The sequence below is a fragment of the Cydia strobilella genome, chromosome 8, assembly GCF_947568885.1.
Source record: "Cydia strobilella chromosome 8, ilCydStro3.1, whole genome shotgun sequence".
Lineage (NCBI taxonomy): Eukaryota > Metazoa > Arthropoda > Insecta > Lepidoptera > Tortricidae > Cydia > Cydia strobilella.
The window spans coordinates 8,702,185-8,720,386 of NC_086048.1; the positions used below are offsets into that span (position 1 = coordinate 8,702,185).

Genomic DNA, 18,202 nt, shown 5'->3' on the forward strand with positions numbered 1-18,202 from the left:
TCCTGTACATCGATTTGCGGTTTTTCTTTGTAATTGGGGTCGAGCGGCTTCCGCTAGAGCAACTGTATTAAAAAGATATTTTTGCATGCTTTGTAGTTGTAGTAGTAGTAATCACTTTATTGTACACAACACAGGTTTACAAAAATAAATTACAGTAATGGAAGTACAAAGGCGAACTTATCCCTATAAGGGATTGCTTTGTTGTGCAAGATATGAAAGACAATTGCAGGTGACCCATGGTTGACAAAGTTAACTAACCAATTGTAAATCTTTTGCCACCGATGTGGTATAAAAGAAAAATAAATTATAGCAATTAGCAACAGGGTAAGGTAGAGACAATGGTAAATTAAATAGTGAAGAGTGTGTGAAAATTAAAATTGCAAGATAGAAAAGTCTATTTTTATTCAATAACAGTTTGCTGTTATAAAAGCGGAATTTCACCAGCGTGGCATTGTGCGGCACAAGCATATTCGGTACAAAAATGCTTGTGCCACTGTGCCGCACACTGGTGGAGTACTATTGTACTGCAGATTCAACCAATTATTATGTTACAATAAAAATCAAATTGCAAGATAGAAAAGACTATTTTCATTCAATAAGTAACAGTTGTTGAACATGGTAAAATGACTTGTTTTGGTTTTCAGTAGTTTCTCAATAGTGGCGCTAGTTTGTAAGTGTTGTTAAAGCCGCCACCACATCACCTCTGTGCTCCCGTAATGTTCTTTCTGCTAGCGTCCGGGAGATTTCCATTTCCTTTACCTGCAAAAGGAATTTACAATTTACTGTAAGTAAAGCTAATTTGTTTTAAGGCTTTAGGGCAATGGCCTTTTGGACCCAGATATGTCCTTAAACTACATCCAAAAGAGAGGTAGGGGCACTGTGAATTTTATATCACATTGTGTGGTAGGGCACAGCACAGCAGATGTCATTCCAGATCTAGAGCAGACCCCAACTGGGAAAGGACCTCCACCTTACAGAACACCGCAGCCAAATAACACTAGACCCTACTCATAGTGTTGTACTAGTAGTAGTAGTAAACTCTTTATTGTACAAATATACACATAATAAAATAAGTGTTGTGTTCCTGCTTGTGAGTAAGGTTGCCAGAGCTCACTGAGGCAGCGGGGTGTTAGGGTCGGCGAGCGCATGTAACACCTCTGGAGTTGCAGGCGTCCTTAGGCTATGGTGACCGCTTACCATCAGGCGGGCTGTATGCTTATTTGCCACCGACATAGTATAAAAAAATGCTTTAGGAAGCATGTTACATCTTAAGATTGACCATAACCTTAGGTTCATACTATTAAATTAAACACAGTATTTAGGTATACAATACAAATACATACATACAATCTCTTCACTGGAAAATGGTCTGACTAAACTGCTAATGCTATAATAGAATAGTATCCAAGTATTGTAGTGTTAAATAGTCATAAGTACAGTAAGGTTGTTTTTGGTGGACTTGTACAAATGTAATAATAACAGTGTCCTGCTACATTTCTTGTTATTTAGATTTGAACCTTATCATACATCTCTCCTGCTTATAGCAAATAAATATTATACCGTTTACACTTACAATTAATTCTATGTCATCCTTTTTAACTGACACTTTTTGTAGTTCTTTCTCTTTTTCAAGACGTTCCGCTGCCTCTTTGTTCCTCCTGTCGCCGATTAAAGAAAGAGCCTGGAAAGCACAAGAAAACGCGATTAAGAATCTTATTCGCAAGCATTCAAGTGTAATCTTTAGGTTGGTCTTGACATAACCTCAAAATGTTTATTCATATTGATTTCTACTCACGCCAGATATATCCTGTGAGGAAATTTCTTTTTCTTCAGCATAATCAGTCACTTTTTCTAGGTCTGCAACTCCACTATCATGTTTCGCAGTTTTCTTTTGGGTCTTGTCTTTGTCGTGCTGAATATCGTCTGTATCTCCGTTTATTTCTTCGTCAGCCATTGTGTTTTATTGATAAATTAAAATGTGAAAAGTTCTGAGTATTTTTACGGTTAACACATCAAATCATCGCAATAAGTGGTCACTATTTTCACATCCAAGTCGAAAGTAAATCAAGTAAAGAAGATATGAACCCGTACGAAGTACGAAGTACGAACACTCGCGAAAATGAAATGAGGATTAGAGAGAGTACGTTAGGAAACCTGATTAATTTACTCCGAGTCTGTCCAAAATATTAAATTATTATGAGAGGATGTTGTATTGACTACTGTCCAAAGCAGACGTAGTATATACAAGTATAAGTTAATCCAGAGAATACAATACTCACTGTCGCTTTTTAAGTAGAGGAATCATGAATTGTAGTCAGTAAATAAAAATATATAACTTTTATTTGATACCTGAACGCTCTCGCACTCTAGCGTGTTTCAGCTACCAGTAAAGCAGCCGAGCCACATTTTGTATTAATTATTAATTTCATGCGCGTTTTTAATGATAAACAGTAAATAAAAATAAAAAAATTGGAAAACATATAACTTGTCCATACTATAATATTGTCACTGTCAATAGAAAAAGGCGCGAAATCAAATATTATATGGGAAATGTTGAAATAAATAAATAAATAAAACTACAGATTATTTTATATGTAGGTATAATAAATACATTAACATTATACATTTAGCGTTTGCGTCAAATCCGGTAGTTCTGATTTTTTGCAGAGTTGTTTATGATATTGGCCAATGAATAATCCAAGTTTGTGACCTCGAGTGCCGAACGCAACTTTGTCAAAAATCGAAAAAACCGTTTTTTTTAGATTTGGGCGATTATAACTAATACCTTCTTAAGACGTTTTTAAAGTAGACTAAATTTGCTACAAATACGAGACTAGAATTGTCTCTTAGATCTGATAGTTTCCGAGATAGCCATTCAAAATTTATAATTGTTCCTAAGGTTAGACAAAGCTGATTTGGCCCGGTATCCACGAGCTCGTACCGTGTCTACCCCCAAAAAGGGGAGAAGACGGGGGGAAAGGGTCGGCTCCCCAGGTCCGACCTATGCTATGCTTACTGCTCTTAGCAACTAGGGCAAGTTATATATCATTTTCCTTTTTCATGCTTTGTTGTTCTAAAAGGTGTGCAGAAAATACTGCACTAGAGCATTTAACGTTCCAAGTATGTTTTTTTATTTACAATAAGCAATTGAAATTTGGTTTTAAATGAATTTGTTATAAAATTTCCATTCTGATATTTAACTCCCCATTCCATAAATATTACTTTTGCCTAAATTGTTAATTGAAAGTATCCTCAAGAAATACTATAAAAATGTATACTTAGTCATGTTTAAAAAAAAACACATGCATTTTAATTTCCTCGTATTCGAAATGAAAACTAGTGTTTAACTCGGGTGAAAGACAACCTCGGCAGAAATGAGTGCCTTTCATCCCTTGGTTAACAATCTAGGTGCTATTTCATATGATTTTGGAATAACTGTTATTGCACACCTCAATAAAAGAAAAGAATACATAAAGAAAAGAGCAACACAAATAGAGGCGGTCTTTTATAAAAAGCTCTTACAGGCAACCTTGAGGTAGCGGAAACTAATCTACCTACCTACCTACAGTCAGAAAACAGTAAACGGCGATAAAAAAATGCTTGTATAATATGGAAGTTAAATTTTTGACAAAAAAAATTGTTAATATAAACTTTTAAAGCGAATTATTATATTTATTAAACTATAAATAAATTCTCTATATTATATATGCATTTGAGGGCTTGGAGGTAGTGTTTCTTCTTCTTTTCTCTCAGGGCTGTAAGGCGGCGGAGGTACACTGCTGTCGTGTATCTGAAACATAATACAAATAGAATTATCATTGTAAATTTATACTTAACTGTAAGTACTAATTTTGATATAATACCTACAAAGAGCACTTTTTAATGTAATTTATCAAGACAAGTAAAGTAAGTTCCTAATACCTGAGGTTCAAATCTATGTAACAGCTCATACGAGATAACATGTTTTGGTAATGTAGGACGATCGACCACCTCAATGTAGGCGAGCGCTCATATTATTACATCAGTTGCTTTTTAGGGTTCCGTACCCCGTACCCAAGGTTAAAAACGGGAACCTATTACTAAGACTCCGTTGTCCGTCTGTCTGTCACTGTTATGAGCCGTGATAGCTACACGGTTGAAATTTTCACAGCTGATGTATTACCGTTGCCGCTATAACAACAAATACTAAAAACCGGACAAGTGCGAGTCGGACTCGCCCACCGAGGGTTCCGCACTTTTTAGTATTTGTTGTTATAGCAGCAACAGAAATACATCATCTGTGAAAATTTCAACTGTCTAGCTATCATGGTTCATGAGATACAGCTTGGTGACAAACGGACAGCGGAGTCTTAGTAATAGGGTCTCGTTTTTACCCTTTGGGTACGGAACCCTAAAAAGTACGGAGCCCTCGGTGGGCTAGTCCGACTCGCACTTGGCCGGTTTTTCAAGGACATTGGTGCTTCGCCACGTGGCTAAAACGGGAGCGTGAGTGACCGCTCGCATAAAAGTAACAATGGATTTTGTTTAGCAGATAAGAATCTTAGGCGTAAAAATCATTTGAGAAAATTCATACTATAAATATCTACTACATAGTTATTATAATATATCATATGCCTATAGGTACTTACGAATCCTGCGTTCAAAAATGCAACTGCTGGATACACTGATGACCCTGCTGGCGCTGTTCGCGAGTACCTGAAATGTTTCATACATATTATGTATCGAAGTAGGTACGATTTTGATAGCACATGCACGCAGTGCTCATGTACGGTACGACTGTCTTTTTCTTGGCTCAAATGAATAACTCATGCAGTTTTTAAATGCGCCAGTATTAAGTATAGAGTTAAACCAAGAAAAGTCTGCAGAGATTTTGACAGCACACGCAGAGCAGGTGTTATTTTAAACGTCAAACTTCTATGAAATTATGACGTATAAATATCACTTGCACTGCGTGTGCTATCAAAATCGTTGCAGATTTATCTTGGTCTAAACTCTACATTATTATTACTACATTATCCTGTACAATAAACAAGACACAACTAAAAAAACGAAATGGTCAAGCCTCATGGCGGACTATGATTTGACGCCAGTTGACGCCCCGCCTTGGAGGCTTCGGATTGTAATAACAGGTTGTGATTGTAATTTGATCTGGATTTGTTATAAGTATGATCTGTCAGCTGTCAAACTTCAAAAGTTACAAGTTACATTTCTGGTTGAAGAAATGTCCTGAAGACACCTAGGTTTCGTGGAGGAGCTGGAGTAGCTCTACAGTTAAGTAGACGCAAAAGACACGTTGGTTGTCGTTTTGCGAAAAATGCCTATAACTAAGCCTCCTAAGCATAAAACGGTTTGCCGCCCAAAATTGAGCGCGAATTTCGAATTGTCCTGTACCTCGGCCCTTTTTGCACCAAAAATATACGGTCGTCATCTTACCTAGGTGGCGCGTCTCTTAGTCTTTCCTCGACATATACTTGGAGGCTTCCGACGGATAGCCGACTTCTACTGCTGGATGGCCTATAATTACAATAAATAGCTACGTCAAATTAAGCCGAATATGGGCAATCAGGGAAAAAATCGTGTAATTTTGTAAATTGGTACAATTATACCTCGTGGTGTCCTGATGAACATACTAAAAGTCCTCGGGGGTACGGGGTGCTCTGAGCATGCCCGACATGCTCTTGGCCAGTTTTAATTTTATTTTTGATCAGCAGGTGGCTAAAGTTGCTTATTCTAAACTAAAAATTTGCTTATCCAAAACTAAAAATTTGAGTTATGATGAACAACTACGAAAAAACGACGTTTTCTTAGATCGTCTATTTTTATCTCTTTGTTAATTTAAACACACTGTAGCTCCTAATGTACTGATCGCAGACTAAAAATAAATATGTAATTTCCAGAAATTTTTATGTAGAAACTTTTGTCCGAAGTAATTATAATGCCCACCCCCCCACACACACACACCCTCAGCACACCTCCCACCCCCGAGGGCTTTTTTAGTATGTTCATCTGGACACCACAAGGTATAACTTTTATTAATTTTCTTGAACTAGAAAATAATAATGCGAAGTATACTCTGTCAAAGCAACTTACCTTTTCACTCACTTACAAACATAAGACAATGCAGTAAGATTCAATACAAATATAATTAAGAAAATATAATCAAGAGTATTTCATTATTAGTTTTGGAGATAAATGGTAGATAATAATATAAACTATAAAGGATGACTCACGTTAGACCGGGCCGTGACCGGGCCGGAGCTTCCGGCGCTTACTTTTCTATGACATGACAGGTGATCACGTGATGCTTTCCATAGAAAATGAAGCGCCTGAAGGTCCGGCCCGGTCACGGCCCGGTCTAAGGTGAGTCATCCTTAATGGGATTGCCCGGAGGAAGTATTTTACAAATGGCGCCAGCATAGGTTATACCTGTCAATCCTATCCCTGTTTTTTTTAAGGTTCCGTACCTCAAAAAGAAAAAACTGGAACCCTTATAGGATCACCTTGTCCGCCTGTCCGTCTATGTGTCTGTCAAGAGTGTCAAGACCCTTTATCTCGAGAACGCGTAGAAGTATCGAGTTGAAATTAAACCATATAGGGTAAAGGCACCAGTAGTCAGCCTTTTTACGAAATTTCTATGTTCAAGATCGTTTAATTTGCTTACTAATTGACCTATAAGAATTATTAAAGTTTTTACGGTTCAAGAATTTCATATACTTTAAGTTTTGTAAAGAATAAAACGTTTTTAAATGTTGCTTTACGAAATATTTAATTAAATATATAGGCCGGTCCGCACAGTTCAAAATGTATGAGAAATCTACATTAATTCTCACATTAGAGATTTTTTGAGATGTGATTACCTATGTTACAAATAATATATTTTGAAAAAAATCTCCACAAAATATGTCAATTTGTTTTTATAAATCCAAATTATTACTAAAATAGAGAAATAAACCAAAACATCAATCCCCACACTAGAGATTTTCTAATATACTGTTCTCAGGCATATACTCATTAAGTATTTATATTTTCTTCCAGCTTGGCACAGAAACCTGCCCCCAATAACTTTCTTTATTAAAATTTTTTTTTACATAAAAATAACAACTAATGTTTACATAAAAATTACATGTTAATTAAGCTCTTTATATTTACTATATTCTACAAAAAAATCTCTAACGTAAATGAATCCGTTTAATTACTATTAACCATTTTTGTTTCGAATTTTTTTTTGTTGCTTATAGAAAATGGACACTCGACTTTTGTTTCACCTTCATAAATCTCTTACTCATGTTAGTGTAATAACAAAAAAAATCTCACGTATATGTAATATTGTATGGAATACAACCATAATTATTACGACGTCCAAGCTATTTAAATTACCCACGCAGGCACTAACTGACGGGTACTGATTCACTGTAGAGAACGTTTGATCGACTTCCATATCTCCGTCTCACTTCAATGTTCGCGGTAGACGATCGGTCCGCTTGAACTGCCGAGAGTTCGCGATGCGGTCGACCGTTAATTCTCCCATGACTAACTTACCCAGTTTCATCGGTACGCGTAACGATTGTTTACGCATGTTTAATTTTGATTGCGCGCTTACTTAACACACCTCAGGCAAAGCTCCGATAAAACGCGCAATGCATACATTGCGGCATATATCTCACGTATGTCAGCTATGAGGCTATGACATAGCAATGACAGACAGTGGCAGTTAGTGCCAAATTAGAATACACACTTTTTTACCAACCATAAAGTTTAGTGCAAAGAGAATTTTAAACTCCTTAGTGAAAACCTCACGGTTTGTGCGAAATTGAGCGTTAAGCTATGCTATGCTAATAAAGATGATGGTGTAATTTACGGAAATTAATAATAGATATAATTTATTTTATTGTATAATACATTCCCGTTTCATTTACTCCCAATATTATATCTTTTTCCGTAATCAAATGCGTTTATAATTACTGTAACCGTCTGTGTAGTGTACCATAATATACGCGATGGTTTGTCCTCCGGGCCCAAAATCGATGATCCCCTTTGATTATTTATTTTAAATGAACGTCAAAATCCAGACAGGAAATTTGATTTTGACATTTACGGCTACTGCCGTAGCAGTCGACAGCAATGTCGCGCTTCAATATTGCTGCAGTCGACTGCATTGCTGCAGAAAACGTGAAAAAGGTCATTCAATTCAATGGGTAGTAGGGTTATGAGATGAAATGACGCAATAATGAAACTTTAGTTAATTAACAATATTATATTAAATCATTATTACATACTATTTTACTCGCAAAAAGGTTTACTACCAACATACTTCTTGGTGCCCAAATGAAATAAATAGTACATTTCGATGCCAGTGCGGAAAGTATGTCATTACTTCACGAGTACCGAGATAGGTATCTTGGCAAGACTCGGGACGAGTGAAGAATGACATTTCCGCACGTGTATCGAACGACGTTTTTTAACACAGTTGCGAAAAAATAATAAAAACAACAAGTGAGGAATAAAAACAACAAGTAAGGAATAAAAACTTGGAAACTTAAAACGCCGCTTAGTAAGAAAAAACGCCTCTTTTTTGACAGGCGTTTCGGCAGCTATTCCTTTAAAGTGATATTTTCCAGAATGAACAATAAATGGGCTACATTGTCCATTTTTTTATTTAGTGCAAATCGCCACACTGTAATTGTAACAGGGAAAATTGTCACAAAAAATTACATAACATTAAAAATTTTTGTAAACAACTCATTTTTTTTTGTATGGAAAGGTCTAATAATTTTTTCAAAAATGAATTCCTCGTTCCTAAATTATACGAAAATGATATATAAGTTGCCCTAGTTGCTAAGAACAGGAAGAAATATAGCATAGATTGGACTTGGGGAGCCGACCCTTTCACCCCCCTTTTGGGGGGCGTTACGATCTCGTGGCTATCGGGCTGAATCAGTTTTATTTGCCCTAAGGAACAATCAATCGTGCCAAGCGGCATCGCCTGAGACAAAAGTGCATACTCAATGCGCTTACTTACCACTATAATTTAATAATCAAATTAATGGGCCCTGGAGGGAAATTCTCTGAAAACCTTAAGTTAGCTCATTTTACTTATAGGAGACATTCTTTTATTTTTAAAAAGAAACTAAATTGCATTCAAAGGTTTTAAATTTTTTTTTTCAATTTTGCTTATCTAAAAATATTCTTGAGTACTAAATATTCGATTTTATGGAAATTTTGTACGATAGACGAGTGTAAGACCTAATGTTTCTTGAAGAAATGTTATCATTAACATTAACTGTATCGACGTGGTATCGACTAGTAGAATAAAATAGGGAGTGTTTATTGTTTGGAATTTTTAGTCGGTTCGATTCCCAGGCGAGACAAACGAATTTCAAAAAACCTTTGAATGCAGTTTTGTTTATTTTTAAAAATAAAATGAGCTAACTTAAGGTTTTAAGGCACTTTCCCTTCAGGGCCCATAAAAAAATTCCACACTGTATATTCAGAGCACGTCTTATTCTCAACTGTTAGACCTTAGACTAATATAACATGATCCCAAGTTTCCTTACATTTATACGTAATCGAGGGCCAGGTTCATACTGGTTTTCTTGTCGCGATGCGCTCGCTGACAAATACCAAGCGGTAAGAATTGCTGACATTTGCGTCTTTTCACTCTCACAGCTCCCGCTACTAAAAGCATCGGATGACAGGATCGTTGAAAAGGGACAAACATATCGTTTGACGTTACGTTACTCTTCTCGTGAATTGTCAAAATTTAAAATTCGAAATTAGCTTTATAATTTGTCCGGGCGGCTATTCGAAGTATAACTAAGTGGACGGTCCTTACTAACCAGTAAGATTCAGATCAAGCATAATAGATAGTTGTAAGACTTCAAGGGTCTATTTATATCTGACACAGCATCCAGTATTCTAAACGTTTTGTGAATAGATATAAAAATTTGACAGCTATTGTTTTTCATATAAATACAGACACTTAATGCATTGAACTATTGAACCTTAACGCAATGCCATAAGCCATAAGGTATACTTTCCTAATATACCTTGAGGCTAATTCGAACTTTGTTATTAAAAGTGACATTTTTTTAATTTGCGTGTGCGTTTCGCTCGTACTAGTTAAAATATGTTTTGGTGCGAGTGAGACGGTCGGGCGAATGATAACAAAATTATATATTATTGACATCTTAAATAAAGTTCGAATTGGCCTCTGTGAATGCCTGGAAATACCGTATACTTTTTAAATTTTTTATGCTGGAAATTGATTTAATTATCGAGAGAAAAATGAATATGTTATTCTTCCATAACTTGTGCAGTTACTGGCAAAAAACTAGAAATGTCCATTAATTGTGCAGAACATTATTTGCTGTTTGTTTCCAAAATCTTGCTGCTATTCTACAAATATAGTAGTGACTCGGGAGATTTTTAAACATGATCGATACAACTACTTCACAACCACCATAGTAAACTTTTCTCTCGGTGTGGGAGTTCCTCGGTCATGAAAAACTTACAAAATAATAATTTGTTTCAATAAATCTATAATTTACATTATTGTCGAGAGATATTCTGACCGTGTAGTCGTATAAGCTTCATAACCCATTCTACGAAAAATATCTTATGTGGGAATTATTGTTTAAGTAGTATAAAAGATTTAAAAGTTTTATTTCTCAAAAACGGGAACTGATATCAAGTTGTTACTTTACAGACGGGTATTCAATATGATATAGAATTCACCCATGTAGAAAAATTTGAGTGTGCATTTAATGTAACTTAAACTTTATATTGACTCCACTAATAATGAAAGTGCGTTTTTGCCAGTAATCAGCCCCCTGTGTATCAATTAGACAGCCTTTAAGTATCCAGTGCCCAGCCACCCCATTTTAACGGCTGATTAGTGGGTTCTGTGTTCCGCGATGTCAATGTCCACTGGTCAGCCACGGGCTGACTACTGGACAGTTACTTATTTCAATCAAATAAAATCTTAATAATGTAAATATTTAAAGCTACTTGGCTTAAGGACTTAGATTTCATTTGAAAATAAAATAAAGTTCTGATTCCTATGGTCAGCCTCCCCCGGCTGACTTCTGGGTTTAAGACCTTTTCAAAATTACTGCCATAAACCCAGTAGTCAGACAAGGGAGGCTGACTATTGGATTTCATACCAAAAAGGAGTACCCAATAGTCAGCCGCCTTAAAAATGTTACTATTATAAGGATTTATATTATTTTTTTACTTAGATAGAATAAGTATTAATCATGTGATGCAGTCCAAATTCATTTATCAAGATATCATAATTCGGCTGTTTATCAAAATACCATGTGACACTCCAAAAAAAATAGCGCATATCACATGATCCTTCATGTCAGATGACAGCACTTTTTTGAAGTAGTGTTGTGGTTCATGCTAGACAATTCTTTTAAAAATTAAACTATTTTTCAATTAATAGTTTATCAATCTATAATATTACCTACTTTTGACATGGAAATTAGAAAAGTTTTGATAGTAACAGCCAAAAATAAGCAAGAAAGGCTGACCACTGGTGCATGGCTGAGCACTCTGGTGCCTTTACCCTAGGTGGTATTCAGCAAAAGTGAAAATTTTCTTTAAACGGCGGTTCATATTAGTTGTCAAATACGAGTAGGTAAATATTGTGAGCCGCCAGAGTGGCGCCATTCTGATGCACACAGTCAGTAAATACATAGGTACCTCAAGTTGGTCGCAGCACACAGTTTGTACAGTAGCACGAATGTTGCGATAATGCCCAGCACCAGCGCCGTAGCCATGACCACCTGGGTTATGGATATCAACAGTATTTGATCCAGGGAGTCTCTGAAACAAAGCACATAATACATATTATTATATAGTGTCTAGCAAAAGGGTTTCAATCGGCCACGCGCATGACACCTCTGTTAATACTACTATCAGCAAAGCTGTATGCTTGTTTGCCACCGTCGTAGCATAGACTTATTATTATTATTATTACGAGCCCACTGTGTCCCATTGCTGGGCAAAGGCCTCCCCCCTCTTCTTCCACTCCTCCCGGTTTTGAGCTATATCTGGCCAGTCACTCAAAAAGGAGTCCAAGTTATCCCGCCATCGCCGACGTGGTCTGCCGGATCCCCGGTTTCACTTATGGGGCACCCACTCTGTGGTTATTTTGGCCCACATGTCATTCGGCATGCGGCAGACATGATCAGCCCACTCTCTTGGCCGCTTTCCGAGCTACATCTATTATTTGAGTATTAGAGCGCAGCGTGGTGTTCCGGATGCGATCCCTTAGTTTCACACCTAATATGCTGCGCTCCATACCTCTCTGACATAGACTTACAAAATAATATAAATGTGCCACGATTTTTTTGTACCTAAGTAGGTAAATTATGCGAACTTAGCACCTTGACATTTAACGACTATGTCATAAAATATCAAAGCGACAAATCGACAATGTGCAGTCACTATCCAATCGTCGTCGCTATCCTATTGACAATTTTTTACCATTAGCCTACTTATTATTATAACATAACCTACACAATAAGAAACGACATCAATAAATTAAAATAATAACTATTAATAATATACTGACAAATCAATTCAATTAATCATTTACCAATATACTTATTGTTGACGATATATTCTTAGATTTAGTTTTAAGATTTGCCGTCATTTATTTTATTTTAATTTTAATTGATTACTAATAAGTAAATGTAATTAGCCTAGAATAGAATAGAATAATATTACTATTATGTGCCCTTACAGGGTGTCATGATCTGACTTTATATAATGTAGCACCTATTATGTACATGACAATACAATAAATAAATGATATGATATGATATCTAATATATTAGAGCGACCAAGGTATCACATTATATCTGACAAAGCCTCTATTACATATCAAGACATTAAATAATGCATGGTCAGATATTTTTGAGCACCTTGGACGCTCCGATATATCTGATGGTGGCTGTATAGGTATACAACAATTGATGCTGACCTGCAAATCCAATTGTCAGGAGGGTCATAGCAACGCTGACAGACCCCCTGAAAGCACTGCAGGCTACCATTGCCGTATGGGTTACAGCATGTCCCGTAACATTTTTCCATGTATCCTGTAAAATCGTTTCATTTATTACTTACTTACATTCGATTTGGTTTGGCCATTGTATAGGTATAAATAGTCGGACGACGTTAAGTTTACATGTCAATTGTTAACGAAAAACCGGCCAAGTGCGAGTCGGACTCGCGTTCCAAGGGGTCCGTATATTACACAATTTAAACAATGTATATTTTATGTGTAACATGAGTGAAATGTCTTTAAAAAACCCGTATCGGGTCGGATCAAAAACTAAGTAATTAAGTCCGACTCACGCTTGACTGCACATTTCTAATAGGTTTTCCTGTGATCTATTGGTAAAGATCTATTTTGTGTATTTTTTTTCAAAATTTCAGACCCAGTAGTTTCGGAGATAAAAGGGGGGGAGGGGGGAATTGTCATTTTTTGCCTATTTTCTTGAATAACTCCTAAACTGTTTTTTCTAAAATTATAAAAAAAATATATTTGAGATTCTCATAATGAGCTCTTTCATTTGATATGTAACGCGATATAGTTTGAATAACTTTATTTTTTAATTTTCTCATTTACCCCCCAAAAGTTTTCCCTTGTGTAAAATTCATTTATTTACGTTACATGTCCGTCTTTGGGTCATAAAGACACATATGTATACCAAATTTTAACTTAATTGGTCCAGTAGTTTCGGAGAAAATAGGCTGTGACAGACGGACAGACAGACGCACGAGTGATCCTATAAGGGTTCCGTTTTTTCCTTTTGAGGTACGGGACCCTAAAATGTACCTATATATTTTTAGTTTCCTCATGGCATACTACACCTTCTGAATTCATTCAGTAGAACTTGGTCATTAACGGAAACCCAGAAGTCCCAACTCAAGATTTGCCAGTGAGCAATGCAGGAGCGCAGGATACTGGGAGTCCGCAGAACCGATCGGGTTAGGAACACCGAACTGCGCTCCAAAACTGCTATAGTAAATGTGGGTGTTAAGCCCGCCAAGCTTAAGTGGGATTGGGCGGGGCACGTCTGCCGAAGGCACTCGGACGGATCAGTGCACCAAACCGTGGTATTGAATGTGAAGTGAATAATTATTATATATAGAATTTGAACCGGCTGACGATTTTTTTTATCAACAATAGCATCTAAACTACAATCTGACAAAGTATCAAGCGGGAGGCGATGACTAAATTTTTTTTACGTGTTTCGGTGGCTGCCATTCCTCAACCCCCCAATGGACCGGCAGCTGACGTCCACGAGGGTTCATCATACATAGCCACCACTATACGAGTTTTCGCCCGGGAGGCGATGACTGACGAAATTCTAGAACGAAAGTCTATTTCTTAACAGTGTCGCCAACTTGGCATAAATTATGCCAGATCTGGCATAATTTCACACTGGTTAGAAAACGTAACAGGAAAATAAGCTTGGAACTTAAAAAAATTGGGAAAATATGCGACTGGTTAGAAAACGTAACAGGAAAATAAGCTACTGGAAAATAAAATTAATGGGGAAATATGCGATTGGTTACAAATGCTGTCGGAAAAGGAAGCTATTGAGAAAAAATAAAATGGTAAAAATTGCGAATGGCAAAAATTGCGATCTGGAAGAAACGATTTCCGGAAGAGGGAGTACACACTCATTTTCTATGCATCGACAGCTACAAAGTGTGGAGATGGAGAGTCACTATAAACGTCACGTTTCAAAGAAATTTGGTATTACCTAACCAAGTCGGTGCAGTTAGCTTGGTTTGACTCTGTAAAATTTTCAGAAACAGTATCGTTTGATTTGTGGAAGACCCTCATTTTTTAGTTACCTACCAATTGTTTAGCATTTTTTTAGCACATTCCAAAATTATTTACCATAGTTCTGGCATAATGCAGACATTATTTCAGCATTTTTTCAAATTCCGAGTTGGCAACACTTTCTTAATCGGTTAATAATTCTTCTTATTGCTTCCTTACGTAATTTTATTATTAGAACGTGTTCGATTATTTAAGTGCAGTCGGTTTATTACGACTTCATATAACGACCCATTAAAGCAAGACATGAAAGATTCTTATTCATTTTAATGTGAACGTGTATCTCGCAGTTTCAACTGTGGTTTCCAGGGGCTTTATTTAAGAATGTGAATAAGACTATCAAAATCACATCGAAAATATATTGATTGTATTTATAAGTTCGCTCTCTTTTTTAAAAGCACAGCGAGTAGCGACCGTACAAGGGTGGTGGCAGATTAACAGATTCGATCTTCGTTTTAATTTGTTTTTAAATATTCGCTTCTGAATAAGCTCAGAACGATACAATTTTTTATGTCTATTTTTATGTTTTGACGCGAAAAATACTAAAGTGCAGCAGTCGAGAGATAATAATATGACCAAGGACCGTTGGTCCTTGATATGACAAAATCCCATTCTCATGATATACGGGGGCTATATAATAAAGCCTGTTCTCGGCAATATATTGTTAATTAATTCCGATTGCAGATTATCTACAATAAAATATAATCTGCAAATCATACCTTAAATCCGTTTAATTGTGACAGTGTGTTGATAAGAGTCGGCATTCAGCAGGAACCAATTCGATTGTAGTATACGTGCTAATAATTAATTACTAGCTTTCTATTTAGGACTTCAGTACAAAGTAACATAATGAACCTAGGTAGTACCTAGTAGGTACGCTATCTAACTGCGAATTCAAATGTCTAAAGTACTTTCTACATAGTTGCCAGCCACGCTTCCCGCAAACGCGACCTTGCTGGTTTCCAGCTGTGTAGTAGCTAGTGGCTTGCCATCAAACCTATTACCTATTGCTGGCAACGATCCACCAACAGAAGTCACCTTAATACCTAGAAGGGTATTAACCCTTTATCGAGTCAAATATAAACCAATCCACATTTAAATAAGGCTTTGCGTAGATACCTAAAAAAACCGGCCAAGTCCGAGTCGGACTCGCCCACCGAGGGTTCCGTACAAATTAAATTTTTAGTATTTGTTGTTATAGCGGCAACAGAAAATCCTGGGAAAATTTCAACTATCACGGTTCATGAGATATAGCCTGGTGACAGACAGAACGACAGTGGAGTCTTAGTAATACGGCACCTGTTTTTACCCTTTGGTTACGGAATCCTAATAACCATTCGCGCCAGTGTTGCCAGGCCCAATCTGACAAAACCAGAAGATACATGTCCTAAAACAGGAGATTTGAAATAAAATCCGGCCAAGTGCGAGTCGGACCCGTGCACGAAGGGTTCCGTACCATTACGCAAAAAACGGCAAAAAAATCACGTTTGTTGTATGGCAGACCCACTTAAATATTTATTTTATTCTGTTTTTAGTATTTATTGTTATAGCGACAACAGAAATATATCATCTGTGAAAATTTCAACTGTCTAGCTATCACGGTGACAGACGGACAAACAGGCAGACAGATAGACGGACAGCGGAGTCTTAGTAATATTAGGGTCTCGTTTTTACCCTTTGGGTACGGAACCCTAAAAATCGTAATAGGAAATACACAAAGATGATCATTTTAGGATGATGATCAGGGTGATCATTTTAGGCAATCGATCCCTCACCTACCAATCATTTATTTATTTACCACCACCTTATTTACCAATTTACCTGGACATTTGAGGCAGGCAGTTTGTGCTGGGTTGGTTATATAGCCAACCGCGCAGTAGCATCTATCGCCTATGCACTGGTATTCTTTGCCTATGCAGCGTGAGATCGTGCATTGTTCTGGAAGTAATTTCATTTATATTGCACACTTCACGTATACGGCGCAATAGACTTGCACAGAAACTTAACAAACTATTTATCGAAACTTTTCCATAATAAGAATAACGCATTTTTAAGAAGAAAAGTTCAGCTTATGTTACCTACCACTTATTAAACTGAGGCTGTTGGTATTAAGAAGTTATTGTGATTAACTACGGAGTGCTTGAAGGTTTAGCTGCGTGCTTTATACTGAATTGTATTATGTTTAGTAAGTGAAAATTAAATGGTAATTAGTTTGTCCCATTATTATTTGATCACAACCAATTTACCAATCGTCGCAGAGTTATAGTTATGTGACCAATATTTGTTTAAGTATAGGTAGTTTTGGCCACTATGCCGATAATTATATTAGTGTACTAACAAAGCAAGAAGGTAAAGTTCTGTTTCAAAAAATTTATTAGACCCAGCAGGGTAAACAAAAAGAACTGAATAAAACAATAAAAATCGTTAATTTCAGATCAAATTGATCCATAACGCGTAAATGCGTTATTTATTTATAGATTTATAATGTAACATGTAAGATATTTAGGCATTTACAATTGATAGAACATGTAAATACTTGAATTTTCTTTTCCAATACTTTCTATTAAGATAAAACTCGTCAGGAAGTATATGTCTCGGTTTGCTGATATGATTATGCCTACTGTACTTGTTATTTATTTACCTTCACTGTCACTAAACTCAGCACACACTAACACTATCAAATATAAACAGAATATCACCGTAGCACATGTATTATTCATTATTATTTTGCGTATAACAGTCACATTATTTGGGCATTACTGTTAAAAAAAAACCGTGAACGATAGTTGCGTTAACGCTTCGTATGTAAAACAATATGGCATTTTGTTAGTAGGTAAGAGTGTGATATGTTATCAGAGATTTGCTGAGTTAAGCGATATATGTAGAGCTGGGTTATAATTAAACATACCCAATACGACGGACCAGTATGGAGCTATCTTTGGTTTGGTATAGTTGTTTAGCTTTCGAGGTTACGATTATGCTGGTTTGTTTAAAGTAAGGCGATGTGCTTGGTTGTCTTAGGAATATACTCATATATGCGTGCTGTTATCGCTTCGCGTCACTCATTAGTCATTATCATTAGTATGTAGGTTGTAGGTACGACATCATAGATTGACAGAAGCCTTGGTGGTATTGGCGGTAAATAGGCAATTGATTACAAGGCGTCCATGTTGGTTGGCGCTTTAAGGTCTCTAAATAAACTTGTTTATTATTTCTGTCTGGAATAAGGTCGAAAGTCAATCATTGAAGTGATATTTAAGTTTGTCTCTGGGGCCATTTTTGTAAAATCAATTACATACCTACAATACAACTTCAGACTTCAAATGATGCCAATCGAAA

General features: G+C 36.4%; 2 protein-coding genes across 2 annotated transcripts; both read right to left on the reverse strand.

Annotated features, from left to right (window-relative positions):
• Positions 1–377: 377 nt before the first annotated feature.
• Positions 378–2,086, reverse strand: LOC134743332 (huntingtin-interacting protein K). The gene is made up of 3 exons (XM_063676725.1): positions 1,796–2,086; positions 1,574–1,681; positions 378–759 (listed from the first exon to the last, which is right to left on the reverse strand). Exons 1-3 carry the CDS (start codon positions 1,952–1,954, stop codon positions 664–666), a joined length of 363 nt encoding a protein of 120 aa, XP_063532795.1. The 5' UTR covers positions 1,955–2,086; the 3' UTR covers positions 378–663.
• Positions 2,087–3,648: 1,562 nt separating this feature from the next.
• Positions 3,649–17,699, reverse strand: LOC134743583 (uncharacterized). Its single transcript, XM_063677141.1, has 7 exons — positions 17,505–17,699; positions 16,685–16,801; positions 12,992–13,106; positions 11,707–11,829; positions 5,434–5,514; positions 4,629–4,695; positions 3,649–3,790 (listed from the first exon to the last, which is right to left on the reverse strand). Exons 1-7 carry the CDS (start codon positions 17,581–17,583, stop codon positions 3,701–3,703), a joined length of 672 nt encoding a protein of 223 aa, XP_063533211.1. The 5' UTR covers positions 17,584–17,699; the 3' UTR covers positions 3,649–3,700.
• Between the last annotated feature and the right edge of the window lie 503 nt (positions 17,700–18,202).

What these genes read in the sequence shown, in the direction of transcription:
- LOC134743332 (XM_063676725.1), bottom strand. Translation starts at nt 1,954, where the DNA reads ATGGCTGACGAAGAAATAAACGGAGATACAGACGATATTCAGCACGAC. An exon ending in CCTCACAGGATATATCTGGC is followed by an intron (nt 1,682 to 1,795) that starts GTGAGTAGAAAT and finishes TGTGCTTTCCAG; the next exon opens with GCTCTTTCTTTAATCGGCGA. An exon ending in AGGATGACATAGAATTAATT is followed by an intron (nt 760 to 1,573) that starts GTAAGTGTAAAC and finishes TTCCTTTTGCAG; the next exon opens with GTAAAGGAAATGGAAATCTC.
- LOC134743583 (XM_063677141.1), bottom strand. Translation starts at nt 17,583, where the DNA reads ATGAATAATACATGTGCTACGGTGATATTCTGTTTATATTTGATAGTG. An exon ending in CCTGACAATTGGATTTGCAG is followed by an intron (nt 11,830 to 12,991) that starts GTCAGCATCAAT and finishes GCTTTGTTTCAG; the next exon opens with AGACTCCCTGGATCAAATAC. An exon ending in CTAAGAGACGCGCCACCTAG is followed by an intron (nt 4,696 to 5,433) that starts GTAAGATGACGA and finishes GAAACATTTCAG; the next exon opens with GTACTCGCGAACAGCGCCAG.